Source organism: Rhineura floridana, chromosome 1 (genome assembly GCF_030035675.1).
Source record: "Rhineura floridana isolate rRhiFlo1 chromosome 1, rRhiFlo1.hap2, whole genome shotgun sequence".
Classification (NCBI taxonomy): Eukaryota; Metazoa; Chordata; class Lepidosauria; order Squamata; family Rhineuridae; genus Rhineura; species Rhineura floridana.
The window spans coordinates 241640197-241664346 of NC_084480.1; the positions used below are offsets into that span (position 1 = coordinate 241640197).

General features: G+C 42.5%; 1 protein-coding gene across 3 annotated transcripts; it reads left to right on the forward strand.

Moving 5' to 3' along the window:
* The first annotated feature begins 517 nt into the window (after positions 1-517).
* Positions 518-10870, forward strand: ZBTB14 (zinc finger and BTB domain containing 14). Of its 3 annotated transcripts, XM_061596057.1 has the most exons (4): positions 642-966; positions 1582-1735; positions 4906-4986; positions 6033-10870. In XM_061596057.1, exons 3-4 carry the CDS (start codon positions 4984-4986, stop codon positions 7374-7376), a joined length of 1347 nt encoding a protein of 448 aa, XP_061452041.1. In that variant the 5' UTR covers positions 642-966; positions 1582-1735; positions 4906-4983; the 3' UTR covers positions 7377-10870. The 3 variants fall into 3 exon arrangements, with proteins under 3 accessions (XP_061452045.1, XP_061452041.1, XP_061452042.1); XM_061596061.1 differs by lacking the exons at positions 642-966; positions 1582-1735 and adding an exon at positions 518-624; XM_061596058.1 differs by lacking the exon at positions 1582-1735.
* Positions 10871-24150: the final 13280 nt, after the last annotated feature.

Here is a 24150-nt window from a genome sequence, read left to right on the forward strand (position 1 = left end):
GCGTACATTTCATTTTAGAGCTAGAAATCCTACTTGGGTCCTACCAACTCGGAAACTAATAGCTTTATATTTCAATGCCGTATCTGCACGTAAACATCCATATGCAAGAGTATTTTTCTCTTGCGGGGGAGGGAAGATAATGACTATTCCACTGGCGAGGAAAAACAGGTAGCCTGAAGTGTCCGAGCCTCCCAGAAAAGTTCCTTTCCCGACCGTTCAAAGCCTTCTAAAGAGGCGCGAGGGCTGCGGGGTGCGCTCCGCGAGCTCTGGCCGCTCAGGTTTCGGGGCGCCGAAGGGGCGGGAGAGAGACCCGGATACTGCAGACGTAGCATTGTGGCGATGCAGCAAGTGCGGTTGCAATAGAGAGATTCGGGATTTCAGCCCCCCGGCTTTATTCCGGGTTCCTCGGTGAAGGGAACGGGTATTGTTGTCCTCACATGTGACCGCTCACTCTGACATCATGCCAGCAACCCAGTAATGACACGCGGGAGCGCGCGCACGCACATAGCTCGCGAGAATGGGAGATACAGGCGCCTAACGATCACGGTTCACGAGGCCGCTGCAACTTAGCGCGGCCCCGTCCACGGCGATGGAGCGCGGAAGGCCGCCCAGCCGACGCCCGGGGTCAGTGCGAGCACGCGCCCACTAAGCGCGACCGAGAACGGCCGGCTGAGCCCCCTTTCTCCCGCACCTGCGCAAATGGGCGTCCTCCTCGTCGGAACGTTCCCCAGAGCACCCGCCCTCTCCCTGCGGGGGGCGCGCCCTGCTCGCACCGCGCATGCACGTTCCCGCCTCCGGCGCGCCTGGCGCGCGCGCACTGAATGCTCGTGCAGGAAGCAGCGGTAACGGTCAGAGACGCGCGCCATTCCCCCTACATCCCCCCCATCCCCCCAAAGCTGCTGCGCTACTGCCCCCTCCCCTCCCTTCCCCCTCCCCGAATTCTCTCCCTTTCGGAAGCCGTGGCAGGTAAGCGCGAGGGGCATCTGAGCGCGCGCTCGAGGCTAGACTCTGGCGGAACCGGGCGGGGAAGGGAAGGCCACTGGGGAGGTTCCGCCGCGCGCCGCCCATTGCCGCTGCTGCTCCTCCTCCTGCGCGCGCCGGTCGTCTCGGGCCTGGGAGGCTACCTCGCGCTTCTCGGCAGTCCCGACAGGAAAGGGCGGCCGTCGCCGCTTTCTCCTCCCGCTGCTCCTCCGAGCTAGGTGGTGCAGCCCCGTGCAGTGCAGCAACGGGCAAGGTCTCTCTCCGGTGGAGGGGGGAGCGATTCTTTGCAGCCCGCGAGTGCCGCAGCGCCCCCCACCCATTCGCCTAGGAAGCGCGAGCGTTGCAGCGAGAGCAGTGGCCGGGCGGGGGGTTGGAACGGAAGCCCCTTTTTTTTGCCCGTTCCCGCGCGCGCGCGCGGGCCGTTCTTGACTCCGCCTCTTTGGTGGAGGAATGGGACGGCGGGCCGCGCGTGAGGCGTGTGTGCGCTCCGCTCTGCAACAGTCCCGTCTCAGCGGGGCACAGGCATCGTCCCCGAACGGGCACTAGCACGCATGCACCGAGTATGCACAGTGCACGTCTGTTATATGGTTACTCGCACAGACCTTGCTTGCTTGTTTGCCGGAGGTGTTGTGTTCCAGTACGTGCACGCCAGGAATGCACGCTCTTGCCTGCATATAGAGAGAAATCGCCATCGGTTCAGAACGAAACCAGTAGGACCGGGACTCAAAATGATTTTCGTGGTGTTGATTTCTGAGTAAGAGTGTTTATGCTTTCAGCCTCTTTAACTCTTGTAATTTGGGTGGGGGTGGGGATCCATTCACAAAATTATTTTGTGGTGCCTGTTCCGACTGTAATAAAACACGTTCTTGACATAAATAAATACTGTGATTAGGATATGGCACAATGGTAGCTTCCTTTAAAACACACACAGAGCAATGGAGCTTATGACATTGATTTAAGAAGTTGTGTGAGTAAACTTAAACAGCTAAATTCTACCCCTATCCTTTAAACTAAAATACTTGGTGCATCTAAAAGTAGTTTGTCCGAAGTCCATTTTGCCATCTTGTACTCACTTAGGAGCAAGCTCTGTTGAACTTGATGGAACTTCTAAGTAGACAGTTACAGGATTGCATTGTTAGGCTTGTTTTTGTTCCATTAAAGGGAATATCTTTAGTGGCTATTGAAGGGTGGGCTATACATTTCAGACTTAAGAAGAAAATCTTAGCAATTGCAACAGACTTTTTACATCATGCAATTTTTTTAAAAAAATGTATGGCATATTTCTAAAACCAAGCAACCTTAACAATAGTGGTGTTTGGATGCCCCCCCCCCCCGCATTCAGGAAATGGGGTGGGCATGTGCTAGTTTTGCTTCTTGCTTTGATTTGTCTAGTGGCTATGCCAAGCCATCTGCACATCTATTGACATTCCAAATGACAGAGGTTTCTGGCCCAATCAGAATGTTATCCTTGTATTGATATGCATAGAGCCCTTTTTCAAGTGTGCTGAACACAAGGAGGGATTGTCTGAATGCCCTCAAACCACCTATTAAATTCTAAATATAGTGGTCCATACACATAAATCTTTTTGCAAATTTATCAGTTTTCTCCTGCTTCACTGGTGCAGTTTGCATTCACACCAGACCTTTATACCACTTTAAACAGTCATGGCTTCCTCCAAATAATCATGGGAAGTGTAGTTTGTGAAGGATGCTGAGAGTTGTTAAGAGACTCCTGTTCTCACAGAGCTACAGCTGTTAGGATTCTCTGGGAAGAGGAACTGACTGTTAAACCACTCTGAGAATTGTATTTCTATGAGGGGAATATGGATCTCCTAACAACTCTCAGCACCCTTCACAAACTATACTTCCCAGGATTCTTTGGGGTAAGCCATGACTGTTTAAAGTGGAATAAATGTGTGGTGCGAATGTCGTCGAAGTCAGGAAACTTCCCAGAATGTCTTCCAAGTCCAAGTTTAGCAGTGGACCGACCACACTGGCTAGCTATGTATTGTACAAGCGTTGTTTCTAGTGTGCCCTTCCTCCCAAGGTAGTCAAGGATGGCAAACAACAGAACAATACAATTTTTAATATGTAAAAATACTTAAAAACGGTCACATACCCTCACAACTAATAATTTCAAGGTTACCAGGAACAGTATATTTCAGCTATCAAATGCTTAGGAGAGCAAGAATGTTTTAAAATTCCTCCTGAATGCTAATAATGAGGGGAACAGATGCATCTCTCTGGGGAGAGCATTACATAGATGGGGAGGCACTACCAAGAAAGCCATGGGGCAGACCCAACTGCCAACATGGCCTCCCCTGCCAATTGTTGGGTTCAAGATGGTTGACACAGGTCAGAGACCTTTAGGTACTTGGATCCCAAAAGTTTAGGGCTTTGTACGTTAATTCTAATCCCTTGAATTACTACTATAAATAGGCATCTGGAAGTTGATAAGAAATGGGCTGCTTTGTTGTTGATAGCCTGCAACATTTCCACTGGAAGAATGCCCCACGTTAGCCCATATCTCCCACAGTTCCATGGAGAAAACTCTAGCAGGGGCAACGTTGAATATATATGCTGGTCTCAGTCCCTTTATAAGATCAGCAGGCAGTTTCTCACTTTCTACAAATACTTGCATGGTTACAAAACCCTATGTCTAACAGACAAGCAGATGTTTTACTATTCATTTTTCTGCTTCAAACGGTACTCTGGTATCTGATTTTCTCAAGCAGTCTAAACTATTTGCTTTATTTGAGGCCTAACATCTTCTAAAGCAGTCAGGGAGGCTTTGCATTGCAGCACTACTTGGAGGGGAAATAAAATCCAGAAAGCATACAGAATGTTTATTAGGCAAGACACATGGCAAGCATAATACCTGTGCCAATGACAATGAGTGACAGAGCCACAGAGAAATGTATTACTTGATTGTGAAATATGAAAAGGAGAACAAATGAAAGCAAGAACCAGAGAACTGAGAAGGAAGGAAGGATGCTTTGAGACAGAAAAACATTATCCATATATTTTCCCTCATTTTTTTTGTCCCTCATTAATTAAAATGAAGACAAAATATAAACAACAGAAGCAAAATTCAGTACAGTTGCTGTTGTACCAGATTTCATAGTTTGGCATCTTTCAAATAGTTGCAAGTATAATTTGCTTAATAAAAGATATACATAGTTGGAGGAATTTGAACCTTCCTCCTTTTCAAGCACATGTTTCTGAGCCGCATTTCTGCACTATATTCACATATACATGAGTGTGCAGCTCCGGCTCTTCCCCAAGTCTCTGTCACACAAGCCACTAGTAGATTTATAGATGTGTGACAGACCTAGAGGTGAGCAGTTGCTGATACTCCAGTACAGGCACAGAAGGGCCTGCCTCGGAAATAGTTGTCTGTATGACACAGCAGAGTAGGGTTGTATGAAACTATAGGATCTGTTCTGCACTTTGCCCTCCAAAAGTATGGAAAGATTCTAGTCATGTTGATTTTAATGAGCATCAAAGTAAACATACTTACAGCCACATTGTTGCCAAAAAGTAGTGTTTAGTTTATTTGGTAACATTGTTAGTAAAAATGTCAAAAGCTGTGTTGTACCTCAGTAGAGGATTTGTTTTTATTAATTTGTGAAAATGTTTTCAGCGGGTTTCCTACAGAACTTTAAATACATCATTAAAAGAGCAATAAAGACATGGAAGCTAATGTGGTGTGTTTTAGAACTGGATCTGAGTTAAAATCCCTGCCATGAAGTTCACTGGGTGACCTTGAGCCAGTCCTAATCTTGGCCTCGCCTAACTCACAGGGTCATTGTGATGATAAAATGGAGAAGAACCGTGTACACTGTCCCGAACTCCTTGGAGGAAAAGTGGAATAATAGTAAAATAATACTCTTTTAAAAGATTCCTCATCATTTTCTCTTTCAGGTTCAGGGTCCTCTGGATAAGGGTTAACCTACCTTCAACACTTTGTTCAGATATTAAGAAAAAAATCCTTCATTGTTCATGGTACGGTTTTAATATTTCCTTTTTGCATTTCCTTAATCTACTTCAGTAAATTATTTTATTCATTAGGTGGATGTTTTCAGATGAAATGATGGGCTGTATTTGGGAAAGGTGGAGAGAAGGGAGGACCCTTTCTTCTTGTTTACATCTCTTCCCTCTCGCTTCATATCTTCCCTCTTCCTCTCTCCCATTCTCAGTATTGCTTAGGGATGGGCGAGAATTTCGGTTCAGTTCGATTCAGATTTCAAGCTGAAGCTGTCAAATTCACTTACCAAGAACACAGCCACTGCGCTTGGCAGATTTTTGCAGTGCAGTTGTCCAGACAAGTAAAGTGGACAAAAATGCATATATTAGTCTAAAGTGTGCATATAAATGAATGCATTAGTAAAAATAACACAAAAATACATTATATTAGGGAAATTTTGCTTTTCAAAAATGTGTATATTTGTCAAAACTGCATAAAGATTGTGTATTAGGAGAAATTCACACTAAAATGCTGATTAATTTTCATTAGGATTATTTTAACTAAAATTTGCATATTGTTGTGGAAATGTGGAAGACTAAATTTAAGACTGGAAAAACAAGGAACAGAGAACTGAAATTGTCCATCCCAATTACAGCTCATCCCTCTGCTCCAGCTCTTGCCTTCCAAACTCAATATTGTTGTTGTTGCCTTCCTAGGATTGGTATGGTTTGCTGAGCATAATGGTAGGATGCAGCTTTCCGCTATCCCTGATGATGCTCAGTTTAGATCAGCTGATGTCTGACAACTTTTGGGCCTGAGACCCTAAAGTATTTATAACTGTGATCTACAGTTCAGACGCCTACTTTCATAGGGAAGAATGAAACAGGGTGGTGGTTGTTTTCCTATGATACTTATCAGTAATAGATAGATCATCTTTGTGTCTGTTGAGATTTTTAGATGTGATTAATTGATTTGAAGTGTTGAGGAAATTTAACTTACAAAGTTCAGATCTAATATGTCATTTCTCACAGTGTCTCTCCTTTCAGAATAACTTGTAAATAAAATTTTCATAATTTTTCTACAGGAGTTTTTCATCAGTATGTCTGAAACCATTAAATATAATGACGACGATCACAAAACTGTATTTCTGAAAACATTAAATGAGCAACGGTTGGAAGGAGAATTTTGTGATATAGCTATTGTTGTTGAAGACGTGAAATTCAGGGCCCACAGGTGTGTGCTTGCTGCTTGTAGTACCTACTTTAAAAAACTTTTCAAAAAACTGGAAGTTGACAGCTCATCAGTAATAGAGATAGATTTCCTTCGGTCTGATATATTTGAGGAAGTGCTAAATTATATGTACACAGCCAAGATTTCAGTTAAGAAAGAAGACGTAAATTTAATGATGTCTTCTGGTCAGATTCTTGGTATAAGATTTTTGGACAAACTCTGTTCTCAAAAACGTGATGTTTCTAGTCCAGAAGATAATTCACAATCAAAAAATAAGTACTGTCTTAAAATAAATCGATCAATTGGTGAATCTAATGATAATCAAGATGATGAGGTTGAAGAAATTGGAGATCATGATGATAGTCCATCAGATATGACAATGGAAGGAACTCCTCCTAGTCAAGAAGATGGCAAATCACCAACTGCTACTTTAAGAGTTCAGGAAGCAATTCTGAAAGAATTAGGGAGTGAAGAGGTTCGAAAAGTGAACTGCTATGGTCAAGAAGTAGAGTCCATAGACACTGCTGAAACAAAAGAATTAGGATCACAAACCCCTCAAGCTCTAGCATTTAATGATGGCATAAGTGAAGTCAAGGATGAACAGACACCAGCATGGACCACAGCAGCTGGTGACATGAAATTTGAATATTTGCTTTATGGTCACAGAGAGCAGATTGCATGTCAAGCATGTGGTAAAACATTTTCAGATGAAGCACGATTGAGAAAACATGAAAAACTTCATACCGCAGATAGACCCTTTGTTTGTGAAATGTGCACTAAAGGCTTTACCACTCAAGCCCACTTGAAAGAGCATCTAAAGATCCACACAGGCTATAAGCCATATAGCTGTGAAGTATGTGGAAAGTCTTTTATTCGTGCTCCAGATCTAAAGAAGCATGAGAGAGTTCACAGTAATGAAAGGCCATTTGCCTGCCACATGTGTGACAAAGCTTTCAAACACAAGTCCCACCTGAAAGATCATGAAAGAAGACACAGAGGGGAAAAGCCTTTTGTCTGCGGCTCTTGTACTAAAGCATTTGCCAAAGCTTCTGATTTAAAGAGACATGAGAACAATATGCACAGTGAAAGGAAACAAGTAACCACAACCAGTGCTCTCCAAAGTGAAACAGAACAGTTGCAGGCAGCAGCAATGGCTGCTGAAGCAGAACAGCAGCTTGAAACTATAGCTTGTAGTTAAAGACAAAAGTAACAGTGTGTTAAAAATGTTTGGTCTGATGAGCTCGCCATGGTGAAAAGTATTTTTAAGGGGATTTAGAGAATAGAAATATAGTTTGAAAATTGCAGCAAAGACTACCCTATCAGTGGCATTAATCATTGGAAAAGGCTTTGATTTAGGCAACAGTCCAACCATATAAATGAAAAGGCCAGACTTAGCCAGTACTTTACTACTCTGTTAAAACTGGGTTTCAGTGCATGCCTAGTAAACTCTATGCATGTGGAATGGAAGGCGTTACACTCCAATGCACAATGAAATTAAGCCAAAATATTGGGATTTAAATTAGCCTTGTTCCATTGATTCTAGTTTCTTTGGCATCCCAGTCCTAAGTATGTTTGCTGCAATCAAGGGAATCCTTAAATTCCTTAGAGGTTGTCAGTTTAGGATAGTGAGAAATAACAGGATAAGCTGCTGTGTCAAAATGTGCACCCATTAGCAATTCATTGGATTGCAGCTGTTACGTAGAAGTAAGCCTCATGGATTTCAGTGGAAATTAGTTCCATGTAAGTATGACAAGATAAGCTTAACTCTGAATCCTTTGGTTTCATTGGCCTGCAGGTGGTGGTGTTAGTGAGTATTGAGCAACTTAAATTATGTCTGCTACAACCTTTTTTTATTTTGAAATTATGAATTTGAGTGCAAAAATAATTTGAAGATGAAAAATGCATTGTCCCTCTTACCAAAACTCAAAGGTATGACTTTAGTCTTTCACGTAATAGCTCTTTGCAGTTGTCTAGTAATCCACTGTGACTGTCACTAAAAGTTTTTAATGTAGCTGTGAGGGCAACTGAACAGTGAGAACTATCTTGCTTCTTCTCCGGCTAGTGAGTTAGTGTACCCCAAGGTTTCTTTGTTTTTCCTGATCGCCTGCAATCCCATGCATATTTACTTGGGAGCAAGCCACGCTGTACTTGGTGGGACTTGCTTGTAAGCAAACACATACAAGATTAGGCTGTAAGACACAATATACTTTGCTTATCTCTCTATTTGACGAAGTGGGATATGTTACAACCAAAGTGACAGAAAGTTTCCATGAGAACCTCAGTGGCCCGAATAACCTATTGAGGGTGTTCTGGATTGCACAAAAAGTAGGATTCTAACTTACCTCTGTTTTAGTTTTACAAATCAATGTTATGCAAGCAGAAGGGGTGCTCTGTCCACTCTCACTTATCAGCATTTGGGATCATTAGAACCACTTTCTGTCTTGCAGATCTTTTTCCTCCCTGAGGCCCTTATGTTTGTGCCTACATTGTGCTTTCATCTGCCTGCCCTGGCTTCAAGACAAAAATTATAATTGCTAGCTGAATTGTCTTTGTCTTAATTGTATTCCAATAGGGAGCCCAATCCTAAGAAAATAGAATTGATGGGGAACAGCTGTGTATGGTAAGGAAGGTGCAAATCCCACTTAATGAACTGACATAGCCTCCAGGATACTGCAGTCTGCATGGCCATGCATATACTCACTATCCTGTCCCTTGCATCAGCATAGTTTATTCTAGTGCAGACAGCTGAAGGGAGTCAAGGCAATAGGAAGGAAGTGAAGAAACGTTTAAAGAGCATCTCAAGGAAGGCAGGTTCATTCTACAGTCAGCTGTAGCAAATCCTTGCTTTCCTTCACAAGGTTCTTCTACTGGTCTTACATGCTTGACAGTTAGGAATAGCTTGAAGAGCTGCAGTTGTTTGTTCAGAATATCACACAATTAGGTTGAGGTTTACTGTAGCATAGTTTTAGAAACTGCATCCTAGTCCTCAGTAGGCTATGCCACTTCACACTGCATGTTGGCATTCACTACAATGATCTTCCATATCAATTCTTCCAGGAGAAAACTAGATAGCTAGGAGAAGGATTATAACCTAGTCTTTTCCCAAAGATGGTAGTTTTCTGTATGGAGGACATTCATTTGAGCTCTTCCTGCAGTCTAAGGTGTGTGGCTCAGCACCTCACTGAGAGCTAGGTTTTTAAAGCCTTTTCATGAAACTTGGAGGAACTGGGATGGTGGAATGTAATTTGAAAAGGATGGAGAAAACAGAAAGGGACACATATCACTATCCCCCTTTTCCTAAGGAATTTAGAATTTTACAGCTGAATATTGTTCTGCTTTCCTATCATTGTTCTCTGTCAAAAACTAAATATTCCACTAGACTTAACAGTGCAATCCTAAGTGTGTTTATGTGGGTAGTCCCACTGAATTCACTGGAGATTACTCCCTAATTAGTATGTATAGAGTTGCAGCCTTTGGCTGCATTATAGTAGCTGTGATATTTCGTGTTTGAGATTTATCTCCCTATCCTAAACATGTCTATTTGGAAGCAAGTCCTACTGAGTTCAGTTAGGCTGATTTACTATTAAGTGTGCTTGGGCTTGCAGCTGAATGCCAGAGTTTAAAAGGTTCAATTATCCAGCTTCACAAAATCACTAGCTTTTTGGAACAGATTCTCTATCCATCCCTTTCAGAGAAGGAAGATGCCTAGTGAGAGATTCTTTGAGGGAACTGATAAGATGTCTGTTTGTGGGATCATTTCTGTAGAGGAGAACTGTATGCTTGTGAAGTGATTTCTTTTTGACCTACCCACCCTGAATTCATGAATTGCTCTTTTTTGAAATACAAACTTACCATTCAGATACGCTTTGTTTGAGTGATCGCAGTTGCATTTGTAAAGAACTGTAAGACGGGATTTCCATGCAGTAAGAGAAGCCTGAAGTCAGTCCAGGTCTTTAAAAGAAATTTTCCCATACATTATTTTATATACTTTTATTATCAAGACTAAATTTTAATTAACATTGGATAAATATGTTTTTTAACATTGGGTTAGAATGAGTTCTTAGAATATGTATTTATAAATTATTGTGTGTCATATCACTTCTTGCATTTCTAAATAATAATGAAGACTAACATTTTTAAGTATTAGAACAAAATTGCATCTAACTATTGATCTTTGTTACAGTGTTGTTGTGAATCATTCAATGAATAGGCAAGTTTAAGTTATATTTAAAATGCCAACAATTTGAAAATTGTCCTGTAAATAAAACACAAATATTTTAGAATACATAATGTAATGTGTCTATACATTTTCCAGCAGCATTACTTTATTTTACATTTTTGATATATTGGTTTTAGAATGTCTGATAAGCAACTTCAATAGTTCTTAATAACCTAAAGCCAATTTGTTTATAAGATTCTTGGTTTATAGGTTAGACAGAGAGAAGGATGGCTATTTGTATCCAATTTACCTGCTTAACAACTAGTGAATGCAGAATCTGCCTTAGTATTTAAAATGAATTCCTGTAAGTAAGATAAATCCATTGATGTGACTTTGCTTATTAGATTATACTGAATGATTACTGAAATTATAGGTATTGTTCAATAACAAACTCCTAGACATGTACATACTGTAACAATTTGCCATCTCTGCCTCTATAATTACATAACAAAATGCAAATAAATAGCATCATATATGCATATATTTTAAAACACACTTTAAAACATATATTTCTATTAAACAAATGAGATTATAATTTTTAACAAATCTAATGCAAACTTGAGGTACAATATTTATTTGTTCAAAATACCAGGAGACATTCCAGCATCAGGATTTTGTGAATGTTTAATATCAATAGGAGAATGGTTTTGTCACATTCTTACTACTACGCTAATACTGTTACATCATTGATTGCTTTCTAATGGACCCAGACACTCCTGGCAATGTTTTTGGTACTGAATTCTAAATGTATGTACTTTAAAAGATCATTACTAGAGCCTGTGAATGATCGCCACATCCATGCAGGTCATATACTGTATTTCCACCACATTGTGTATAAATCATTTAGATTTATAGTTTGCTATGCCCAGAGGCTCTCGTTGGTCAGTATTGGTAGGCATGTTGGTGGTGCCATGTCTAGAGGCTCACATTTTAGAAAAGAAATGAAATGTTTAAGGTGGCAAAAGGAGCAAAGGAAGGGGAAGAACAAGAAAAACAATTACATCCAAATGATGCATGGTTCTCCTGTCCTTTGATGCCTTGCTCCTGTTGTTTTAACAACAGCCTGATATTCAGAAATTGGTGAAGCATTTATTGATAAGTAGTAAGAACAATTTTTTGCACCTGATTGATGATGAAAAGAACAGAAGCTAAAAACAGTGGGAAACTTATGCATGATACAACAAATTCCATTCAAACTATAGGCAAGTACATTTTGATGGACCTTCCTTTTGAATGAGTACCCTCATCCCTTTGATGTAAATCACCCTTCCTAACCCTGCCCATTGCTTTCTTGCATAAAAAGATACACTCCTAATGGCTAAAAGGTGATTTAAAAAGAAAAAGACCGGCTCTCAGGCTGCAGGAGGTGGTGTCAGGTAACTTAACTTTTGACTAATACTGTATGTGTCTGGAATCACAGAATATGATATATAATGCAAAACCTTTGTCACAGAGCTGGAAAGTCTAGTGATGCTTGTTCCACTATATGACCTCTTGGCACCCACACATGTCCTGTTCATTGTCTTTTGTACTGAAATACATTTCACCATATCATTTAGATTCCCACAGCACAGGCTTTGATACGCTGTTGGGATTCCTTAAGATTTGTTTGGTGGAAATGTCTTTCATCTCAGGTGGGAGGGTGCAGAGAGACCATAAGCATAGGCTTCAAGTCTGGCGCCGAAAGGTACTCCAAGGGCTTTATTTTTCCAGGTAAGAAATCTGTTGAACTTCCTTATATCATAAAACCTAAATGCAAGCAATTCTTGCAGGGCATGATGTCTAAAATAACTTAAGTAAAGGTCCAATTTGGTGGGAAAGGAAAACTTGTTTCTGTGAAAATTTAAAGTATTATCAATGTACTGATGACACCTTGTCTGCTTCAGATTTTGAACATGTTTGGAAATTGGTCAAAGGTATCATTGGCTAGAGTCCTATGATTGGAAGTTAGAGGGATAATCCGTTAGGAACATAGCTGAAACCTGGATGACCCTTCAATTTTATTTCCCTTACTGTGCTTCCATCCACAGTAGCTATAGCTGGATCACGGTATGGTGAAGGGTGGGTAAGGATTCTTTTCAGCCACTCCAGTTGTTCAGAAGACTGCAAACTTCAAAACTGGCAACTATTGTTTGTAGCTTATTAACTTAAGAATTATGCAGAATCAGAACCAGATTTTTGGTTCTTAAAATAAGCAAGGTGTCTGAGTACCTTTTATACTAATAGTTGGGAGAAAACTGACAGGAGCTGAAGAGCATCTGGTTTGTGATAAATTCTCCCCAAGGGATGAGGGTGAAAAAGTGAATGGATGTCCAAAAGGGTGGAATGGTAAAACTAGACAAAGTGTGGAGGCATGTGATAGCAATTCAGAGAGGCCAAAGCACTGCTGGGTAAAACACAAGTGCCACAGTCAGTTGGAAAGAGACACCATGTCAGGTGTTTACACGGTAATGCTAGAAGACTCCAAACCATGATAGATGGACAGACTGGCAAGCATAGATCTAATGGCTGTAATGGAGAGAACCAGTGGGACACATCTCAGAATACAAACTTTGTAAGAAAGAGAGGGAAGGTGTACAGGAGAAGATGGTCTCTCCCTGTACATCAGAAAACAGTCCAACAAGCTAGAAATCGCAAAAGGGGCAGACTCCTGTACAAAATTTCTGTGGGTGGCCAAGAGTAATTTACTACTGGGGATATTTATTTCTTAATATACTGCTTATATGCCAAAATTGCTTCTAAATAGTTTACTATATAAAATTATAAAATACATGCATAATTAAAATACTCACCTGGACCTCTGGACAAAAATGGTTTCAAGAGCACCCCTAAACTGTGTACCTGTTCCTTCAGAGGGGTGCAACCCCATCTAGAAGAGGCATGCTCCCTAATTCTCAAACCTGGGAACTACTTTCCAGAGTGTCTCTTAGCAAGATTCAGCTTCAGTATATTGACCCTCATCCACTCCACCACTGCATCAAGGCACTGGTTCAGCCTCTCCTGACTCAGATGTAATGGAAAAGTAGAGCTGAGTGTCATCAGCATACTGATGAAACTGCGCCCCAAACTCCCAACAGTTTCATATAGATGTTTAATAGCATTAGGGACAAGACAGTGCCTTGCAACACCCTGCACCTAAGCTACCAACGTGTACACATGTAGTCCCCTAATGCTATTCTGTGGTACCAGTCATGCGGGTAGGAGCAGAGTGACCATAAAATTGGGCCTCCAACTCCCAACCCATAGAGATGGCCCGGAATAATATGGTATAAAAAAGCCTCTTGAGTGATCCAATAGCAATAGTAGGGTTGCACTCCCACATCTCTCCTTTGAAGGAGGTCATCTGTCAGGGTGACCATGGCTAATTCTGTGCCAGACCCAGGCCTGAACCCAGACTAAAATGGGTCCAGATAATCTGTTTCATCCAAAAGTGCCTGCAGCCACCACGCTCTGGAGAACCTTACCCAAAAAGGAGGTGTTGGCATTCCAGGATTCACCAAGGACAGCAATAACCACAGACACCAGTCTCTTGGGTTAGGGAGTGTATTACTGGCCATTGTACATGCAGGGTCTATGGTCCCCAGAAGAGTCTGTGCACAACATAAATTGGCTAGGACTTCAGGCGTCCAGCCTTGCTATCCAACATTACACAGCCATACTCAGCCCTTGCCATGTCCTACTGTGCACAGACACTACAGTAAAGGTACATTTCAACAGATGAGGATACACATTTCAGAAGTCTTCTTTAACTGGACAAAACTTCATCTGCTCTCAGTCCAAGAGAATTTCTAAGTGGCAACTTAAATCAACAACAGACTGGCTGAGCAGACAGCAGCTGAGCCCAGTAAAGTGGAAACTGCTCTTAGCAATTGTCCACCAGCTTCAGGAAGATGCTGCTCAATCTCTTTGCCTCTCCAACCAATTGACATTTGGCCTGATTTTATGCGAGATTCCAGTCATCACAAGTGGAGGCAGTGGACACCCTGTCAGTGAATTGGCCCAAGGGAATCCTGTATGCCTTCCCCTGGTGCTTCTCATCGCGAGGACTCTGTGGAAACTTTGGGAGAAGAGATGGGGGTTGGTCCCCATGGCCCCGTTTTGGCCCTATCACTGGTGGTTTTCAGAATTTCACTGTCTCTGACAGATCTGTGGTGCCTACTTTGGAGACCAGATGGTGCCTACTTTGGGCCAGTGCTACATCCAGACCTGGCCTGGTTGAAACTAGCTGCATGGTCCTTGAGCAGCACTACCGAAAATTATCAGGTCTATCTCAAGATGTCATTGATATGATACTTGTGGTGCAGTGTCCTTCCACCATCAGGCTCTACCAGCTGACATGACAGACCTTCAGTGGCTGGTGTTCTTGGAGGAAACTATGTCTTTCCCAAGCAAAGATTTCCCACTCTGTTGGATTCCTCCAAGATGGTCTCAGTATGGAGTTGAAGGCCAATATCCTGAGCTGCCATGTCTCTGCCTTGTCTTTGGTCTTATCCCTTCACCCTTCTGGGCATGTAGGATCTCACCTGCTCATCAAGAAGTTCCTCCATGGAGCCACAGCCTCATGACCAACAATTGTCCACTGCTTCCCATCCTGGAACCTTCACATTGTCTTGCAGGGTGCTTCAGTTACTTCCTTTTGGGTGCCCCTCTCAATCTTGTCATTTATGGTTCTTTTTCTCGTGGCCATCACTTCAGCACAAAGAATCTTGAAGTTGAACACTTTGTCAGTAGCAAGACTCCTCTGAATTTTCCATAATGACAGAGTGGTCCTTAGCATGGACTCATCCTTTGTACCTAAAGTATACTCCAAATTCCATCATCAGCAGGAACTGATACTGCCTACGTTCTGCCCTAATCCAGTCCATCCTCAAGAAAAGGCCTGGCACTCACTTTATGTCCACTGTGCTTTGATACGTCTAAGACAAAGGAGTTTAGATGTTTTTCTTGTGATTGTATCAGTCCTTTTTTGATGTGTGTGCATCATTGATAACTTCACTCAAGACAACCTTCCAGACAATCTTTATGAAATGGTTTGGAGAGGTCTCGTGAGACTTGGTACTTCCTCAAGATTTTGATGCTGCATTTTGTGACAGTAGTTGTCAGATGGGCTATCCTCCAGCAGAAATTAAGTTCAGATAAGGCCAACAGCCTCTTTTCAGGAGTGGAAATACCACCACCTCCTTCGAGGCAATTGGACAACCCCCTTACACAAGGATGTGTCAACCACCCCCTGGAACCACCTGGTCACACAAACACAAGCCAGGATGGGCTAAGAAGCAAGAGGGCAAGTGGTGGGACAGATAGCCAGAAGCACCTTGTCCACATCATCCAGCCTCAATAACTGGAACTGATCCCACAGAATTGGATAAGACATCCAATGGAAATTTCATCAGAGACTGTATTAGCAGGGCATCACGATCAATATGAAGATGAATTATTTTGTCCTCAAAGTGCCTAGCCAACTTATCACAGTAGGCCTTTGATAGTTCTGATACCCCATTAACTGGAGCACCTAGTATCAGCTCATACTGCACACAAAAGAGCTCTGCTGGGAGGCTACATGAGGACACAGTGGGGACAGCAATGTGCCATCATCGTTATGTGATAGGTTGTGCTTTTTAACTACTATTAAGCCAATGGCACACCAAGTCCGGGCTAGCCATCATCCAGCCTGTTTCATTGATCATAGGTCTGAAAAGAACCAAGGAGTATAATGAGCTCTGCAGTGTCGGACTGGATACTCTGGGGCAATTGTGTCAATAGCCCTCCTCAGTGTACCACAATAAGGCAAGGGCCTCAACAGAATTGCCAATACTGGCTACCGGAAAATCCCCCAGAGCACTTAAAAATCTTATCAGATTCCAAAAGCCTTAGATCGTGGGGCATCTGAACTGGTCCCCCACTCCTACAGGGGAACTGATGCTGTGAGCCCAAACTTTACCAGACAGACGGTGGTATGTCCATGACAAAAGGATCAATTTCATCTCTCCAATATCCAAACCACCCCCACTTGCTCTGAAGTGAAGACTAAATCTAGTGTATGTTCTGCTCTATGTGTTAGTCCATCGACAACTTGTGACAGCCCCATGAACCTGACAAAGCAACCTCAGAATGGGGAAGTCACCCAGAATCACTGTCTTGGGGTCTCTAATGGTACACTCAATACTATCTCTGACAGCTTGGTGAAGGAAGCTATTGACCACGGTGGGTGGGAAACTAACAGCATCCCAAATCTGTCCCACTGACTCAACCACAGGTATAGGCCCTCAAGACCCATTCCAAGACGAAGTGGTTTTCTGGCAAGATGAATTGATATTTTATGGACCACAGCAACCCCACCCACCCTGGCCTCCCAGTAATCCACCCATCTCTACAAGCCAGATCAGCTCCCTCATCCATAATAAATCAAAGATAAGGATGGTCTGATTATGCACTGACCTAGCATTGAAAGACAGCACCACCAGACTAGGGGTCTCAGTAGCCAAGTCACCAGTTCCCTATCAAGTAGGTTCAGTAGAGTGAAGAGCCTGAAGCCATTGTTCGTGTTCTACTTTTCTGATTTTCATTTCATTATCCTTGACCATACCTTCCCCTCCCAGATATAATTTGTAGCAGGATGCACATACTCCCCACCACCACCTCCACCATGCTTACTCCAACACATTCCACTGTGCTCATCCTCTGCTCACCCCACAATTATCTGGTATTAATGTATGCAGCCAGGAATAGCTTATCTAAGCTCTCACCAAAGTAGCTGTTTCCCTCAGCACTTCCCCTCTCATTGAGAGGCTAAGTTGGATACATACTCCACACACTCTGCCACTCCTCTCTCCACCTCAGGAACAGCCCATTCTCTGAGAAATTACAGAAGATGGTGTTCCTACCCTTGCTACTATCTGAAGAAACAACCCAAATGGGCAACTCCCTTTGGAATCACCAGGACAGTGTGGCCCGCAAGCAGAAAACCTCTACCTTTTGGTGGTTTGTCTTTTATAAGGTTTTGGGACAATCAGCCTGATAAGGGCCAGTTAATCAATATTCTCCATCACCTCTTCCTTTCCAGATTTTTTTTAACGGTAGATGAATTCCAGCAACTGCCAAGGCAATAAATTTCTGGGCAATGGGGGGGAGGAGAGATGGAAGTTATCAATGGGGGGTGCAGATGGAAGTTCTTGCCCTCCTTACCTCCTGCAAAAATGTGCAAAAAAGGAGGATGTGCTATCAACCATACTGAAAAAAATGCCTGGGTGATCTTGAGATGGAGAACAAAATCAAGGAGGCATCCACAGGAGGAAGTGCAGTATCAATAGGTAACGTCAGTTACCCTCACATTAACTAGGTACATGTGTGTTCTAGTTATGACAAAAACATCATTTCTGTATACCCTAAATGATTGTGCCCGAGAATAGTTCATCACAGACTAGACCAGAGGGACAGTTATCCTGGATTTCATCTTAAATGGTGCACCAGGATCTAGTGTGAGATGTACGTGTTGTTGAACTGATTGGGAACAGTGACTATAGTACTATCAAATTCAAACAAATTCAAGTAAGAGGACAATTGCCACGGCCACAGATCAGGAAAGGTACCACCAGGGCGAAGAGGATGCCAACGTGGTTAACAAGCGAGAGTCAAGGAAGTTATTAGAGGTAAGAAGGGTTCTTTAAGAAAATGGAAATATTGCCCAAATTAGGACAAAAAGGTTGGCAAGAGAAATGCAAGCATGAAACAAAGGATGGGGAAAAAGAAACCTTCCAGGAGCACATTGTTAGAATCATTAAGGTCAACAACAACAATAATGTCCATTTGAAGCAAGAAACCAAATGGGGAGGTTGCTGGAGTTCTGCATGATGAGGGAGTGAAAAGTGTGCTAAAGGAGGCTAAGGGTATTGTTGCGAAACTGAATGAATTGTCTTTGCATCTGTCTTTAAAGGTGGAGATACAGGGCAGATCTTTGCCTGAACTAATTTTTTGAGGAAGTGAGTCTATGGAACTGAGGCAAATAGTAGCATCAAGAGACAACATTCTAGGCCTTAACTGACAAATTTAAAACATACAAATCTCCAAGTCCAAATAGCATCCGTCTGAGAGTTCTCTAGAACTCAAACGTGAAATTGCTAATATTCAAACAAAAATAAGTAACATGTCCTTAAGATCAGTCTCCATATCTGAGGATTGGAAAGTGGTCAATGTAATACCAATTTTTAAAAAGGGATACAGAGCGTATCCAGGAAATGACAGGCTGGTTAGCTTAACATATATTCTGGGAAAACTGATGGAAAGCACTGTTAAAGACAGAATGACCAAACATATAGCAGAATGTGTCTTCTCTTGCTGAAGCAGACCCCGCATGGCTTCCACAAGTGTAAGTCATGTCTCACTAACCTTTTAGAGTACTTTGAGAGTGTCAACAAGAATACAGATAGAGGTGGTCCAGTGACATTGTGTACTTAGACTTTCAAAAGCTTTTTTATAAAATACCTCACCAAAGATTCTTGAGGACATTTAGGGATACGAGGGCAGGTCCTCTTATGGATCAGTAACTGGTTAAGGAAGTCGAGACACAATTCTCTCAATAGAGGGAAGTGGAGTCTCCCAAGGATCAGTATTGGGGCCTCTGCTTTTTAACTTGTTCACAAATGACCAGGAGTTAGAGGCAGCAGCTGTTGGCAGGGAAATGTTGCACACCTGGCTTTCGAATGCCAAACATATCTACCAACCGCTGCTGGTTAAGGATGAGGAGTGAGGTAGCCAAGTTTGTTGATGACACCAAATTGTTTAGAGTGGTAAACATAAAAACAGATTACAAAAAGCTCCTGAAGAATCTGTCCAAATTGTGTGAATGGGCATTAAAATGGCAAATGTGATTCTATATACATATATAAATGTAAAGTGATGCACATTGGTGCAAATAATCCTAGCTTCATAGATACGCTAATGGGTTCTGAACTGGTGTGAGATGACCAGGAACCTTGGAGTTATCATAGATAGCTGAATGAAGATGAAGAGGTTGATTCAAAGTGCGGCCACTGTGAAAAAGATGACTTCCATATTAGGGATCTTTTTGGAAGCTCCCTTGTCCCCTGTGAGGAAAGGTAACAACATTTGGGTTTTTCTTTTAATTTAGAAAAAAGGTGAGAAGGGGAACATGACAGAGGTGAATAAAATTTTGCATGGTAGAAAGAAAGTGGACAGAGAGAAGTTTTTCTCCTCTCTCATAACTCTAGAACTTGGGTGTGATTCAATGAAATTGAATGTTGGAAGATTCAGATCAGATCAAAGGAGCACTTACAAAATTCATTACCATATGATGTAGTGATGGCCACCAACATGGATGGCATTAAAATTCATGGAGGATAAGGTTATCAGCAGCTCCCAGCAACGGTGACTATATTCTGCCTCCAGCATCACTGGCATTTTGCCTCTGAATACCAATTGCTGGGATTCACAAGTAGGGGAGGTGCTGTTGTGCTCATGTCCTGCTTGTGGGCATCTGGTTGGCCACTCATAACAGGAAGATGGACTAGAAAGGCCTTTGATCTGATCCAGTAGGGCTCTTCTTCTGTTCTGAGGCCTTTATGCTAGCATTTAGGGGGGCTGGGTAACATATTATTTTCATTTATTCATTTTTAATCTTTTGAATGTTAGTGTGGCACACCTACTCTTTGGAACTCCCTGCCTATTGACATCAGGCAGACACCTTTGCTGTATTCCTTTCGGTGTCTGCTTAAAAGTTTTTTGTTTACGCAAGCCTATCCAGACATATAGATGTTGATCTGTTTTAATTATTTTTAATTAGTAGCTGTTTTAATTGTTTTAAATTTGTTTAAAATTATTTGTTTTTAACTGTTTTGTTGATAATTTTAATGTATTTTGTAAACTGCGTAGTCTTTACATTCAAGTGGTATATAAAATTTGTTACATAAATAAATAAAATAAAAGAATTAGAAATTCTAACAGGACCTGTTTGCCAGAAAGTAGATTTCAAAGGCCAAGAGGAATTTCATCACTGAAGCTTAAATGAATGAGAACCCAGAGGCCCAATGGTTAAGGCAGAGGGTGTCAGTGTAAATACTGAAGCTGGTGAGAGTGATCATGATGAAGACGAATAGCTAGAAGCCAGAATCGTGTGAGATGAATTAAGTACAAGTTTAGAACCATAAGGGCAATTAGGGATTAGACTATCCTGGAGGGAAATGGAAGCAGGAAGAAGGCAGAAACGCAGCAACGTGGTTCTTTGGAGTTGCTGCACTAGCCAGGCCAGTCATTCCTGGGTATAAAGCTAAAAATGTAAATGTACTGCCTTCAAGTCGATTGTGACTTATGGCAACCCTATGAATAGGGTTTTCATGAGTGACTGGCCCAAGGTCACCCAGTGAGTTTCATGGCTGTGTGAAATCTAGATCAATATTAAGAATTAAATATTTAATTTAAGAATGCCAAACTTTCTGAATGCTGACCCTAACAATTGTACTGAATCAGTTCCATGTATTCATTGTTTTGATTTCAGAGAGGGAAAACGTGGTGCTTGTTTTTACTGTACCACACAACCAGAGGCTGCCAATGGCATTTGCAAATAACCAAAGAGAAGCCCAAGCAATAGCCACCTAAGACATTTTCAAAAATCGCTCACTTCTATTAATTCATGACAATCTGACAATAGGAAGACTGCACTGGGACAAAAAGATAATGTGTGTATCATGTTTTTTACCCCCCTCTAGTTGAACGAGTTCCAGGTTGAGTATTGCTGCTTTCCAATCCGATCTTCGGAAACTCCGCCTAAATTTGAGGGACCCCAGAAAGATTCTTAAGATCTACAGCTAATTATGATTTTTTTAAAAAATCTTCATAATGCTAAGCTGCAATGTCCCGAAAACTCCTTAGAGCCTGCTTGCAAGGGGCTTTTGAGATCATCGCCGAAGAGTTCCCCGTAAATGTCAGGCCGGCTGCCTCCGGCGCCGAGGCCGACGCGAGTTAATGAGGAGCAATTAGTTTATCCTCCTGCCGAGAGCCTCAGCCATTACCTTTCGCTGTCCCCCCTCCTGCTGTTGCAGCGTCCAGCATTGCTGCGTGTACAGCAGGCGAAGGAATGAGGTCCCGCGCTCTCATTTCTCCCCCGCCGCCGCCGCCGCCGCCGCCGCCGCCTCTCCAGAGCGGTGCATTGTGGAAGTAACCGCTGAGGCAGCACCGCGCCGTCGACTCCGCTGTCCTGAGCTGGGAGCTGTCCAAGGTGCTACTTCTCCTGGGAGTGCCTGCAAAACGCTCGCTCCGGTGCCGCTCGCTTGCCTTGCTCCTGAGTCCGTTTTTTTCTGGCTTTTCCCCACGTCCTCGGCTTGTCCTCTCGGTATACCGATCCCTTGGCAGGAAGAGACCATGGTCTTTGCTCCAGGTAACATATTCTCTCCCTCTCTCTCTCTCTCTCTCTCTCTCTCACGCACACACACACACACACACACACACACACACACACACATCCATTCATTCGCTCTCTTAGATCGTTGCAAGGTGGGCCTTATTCTACTCTCCTTGAGAAGCAGAGGCGGAGTAATTCCTCTCTTCCCCTCCGTACACACGCTACATGCTCACACGCATCTCCACCAAAATGCAGTTTATGTCTGTTGACATCCTGTCCAGACTGGGATGCGGCGGGCATCGGCGTTGCGGAGAGAAACGTTGCAGAGGACCATCATCTGGAACTACTGTCGAGGCAATTTTGTTTTGGAGTACATGAAGGGCAGTACTCGATCTTCATCCCAACAGTTCTGGGCCAAACACTGGTGGGAGGCTGATAACTGGAAAGATTTTTCTCCAGCAGTAAATAGAGGCTGTCTCTCTGTGTGTGTTTTAGAAAAATGTACTAGCGTTTTGTACAAGTGATTCTCTCCACACACCCCATCCATAAGGTCACATGCTGGCTAGATATAAGCTCTTTTCTTCCTAGTTTGAAAGTTTCTCCAAATCAGGGTTAGTTATTTAGAAGAGTCCCACTATTAGAAGAGGAGAGAACGTTTACCTGCAGGAAAAGTTGGTTTGATAGTCACCTTTTCAAAAAATCACCACAGATCTTATTTAATCTTGTTTCTTATTTATTAATTGCATTTATATCTCACTTTCTTCCACGGAGCTCAAAGTAGCATACTTTGGCTGCAGTCCTAACTCCGCTTACCTGGGAATAAGTCCCACTGAATACAGTGGTTGTAGTCTACTCAGAGTAGACCCATTGAAATAATGAACCTAAGTTAGTCATGTCTATTAACTTCAGCGGGTCTGCTCTGAGTAGGACTAGTATGGAATACCACCCAGAGGACTTACTTTGGAATAGGCACAGCTAGGATTGGACTGTTAAGTCCTCCCCCCCCCTTTATCCTCATAGCAAATGATATAGAGTAACTGGTTCAGTGTCTCTAAGGAGCTTCATGGCTGCATGTGGATTTGACCCAGCTGTCTCCCAGTCCTACTCCGCTACTCTACCTGCTACACCACAGTGGCTGCAATCCTATGTATGCTGTTCTGGGAGTCTCATTTAACACAATGGGATTTACTTCTGAGCAGACATGCACAGAATTGTGCTGTTAGTCTCCATTCAGAATTCATATGTCCTCTTTCCTCTCTCTGTGAGCACAGTCCTCAAATCTCTAATTCTAGAGTAAGGACATTAGGGTGGAAAATTGGTTTCTGAAGAATGTACTTTAAGGGACAATAAGATAATTGCAAACAGGATTATTAGATGGGCTGCTTTAACCAACAGACTTCTATAGTTCTAGCAACTATGCGCAGTTACTCAGAAGTAAGTCTGACTGAGTGCTGTTCAGAAGTAAGTGTGCATAGGATTGTAACCTTAGTCTCACTCTTTGTGTGAAGATTTCCTTGGCAGGAGATTCACAATTCATTGAAATGAATTTTTATTTATTTATTTACTTACTTAGGATATTCATAAATTGTCCTTCCTCCATGGGAGCTCAGGGTGACATACCACAAACATATAAACATCACAACGCAAACAGTAAAATATAACACTAAAAAGAAATATTTAAAACTCATTAAAATTTTGAGAAGATTCAGGCATATAAGCTTCAATCAGGTAACGTCTAATTTTTGTCAGAGCTGTGCTACAAAAAAAGTTATGGGTTCTAGCCAGATTAAGTAATATGAATTTAGGTTTCTCTTGAAATTAATGCTGCAAGTTAGTCTTGCTGAAGTTCCATTGATTTCAATGTATAAATTTGAAAACCATTGTGATACACTGGATTACTATCATGCACTCTATTTGGGGCTGCCCTTGAGATTGGTCCGGAAGCTGCAGCTGGTGCAAAATGTGATAGTGCAACTGCTCACTGGGGCAGAACATGTTACTCTGCTGCTATAAGAATTGCACTGGCTGCCCATTAGCTGCCAGGCCAAATTCAAGGCACTGGTTTTGGTGCACAAAGCCCTATACAGCTTGGCACCAGAATACTGGAAAGATCATCTTACCACTTATATATCCACTGTGTTCTGCAGGTGAGGGCTGTGATGATCCCACCTTTGGCTCCACCTGTCAGGTTCCCAAATCCTTGTGGCTACTGCCTTTCACTAGGCACCACCTCAGGACACCACCAGTCAGGATTGTTGTTTTTATTTTTTCTCACTCCGCTCTAGCACAGATCTCTCAAGATCCCACTGCTAGGCAGCAGCACCAGCCACTCCCTGTAAACAATACTGCTAGAGACTTCACCTTAGTCTCCCTATGGCTTGTTACTTTGTGTCTGGGTGC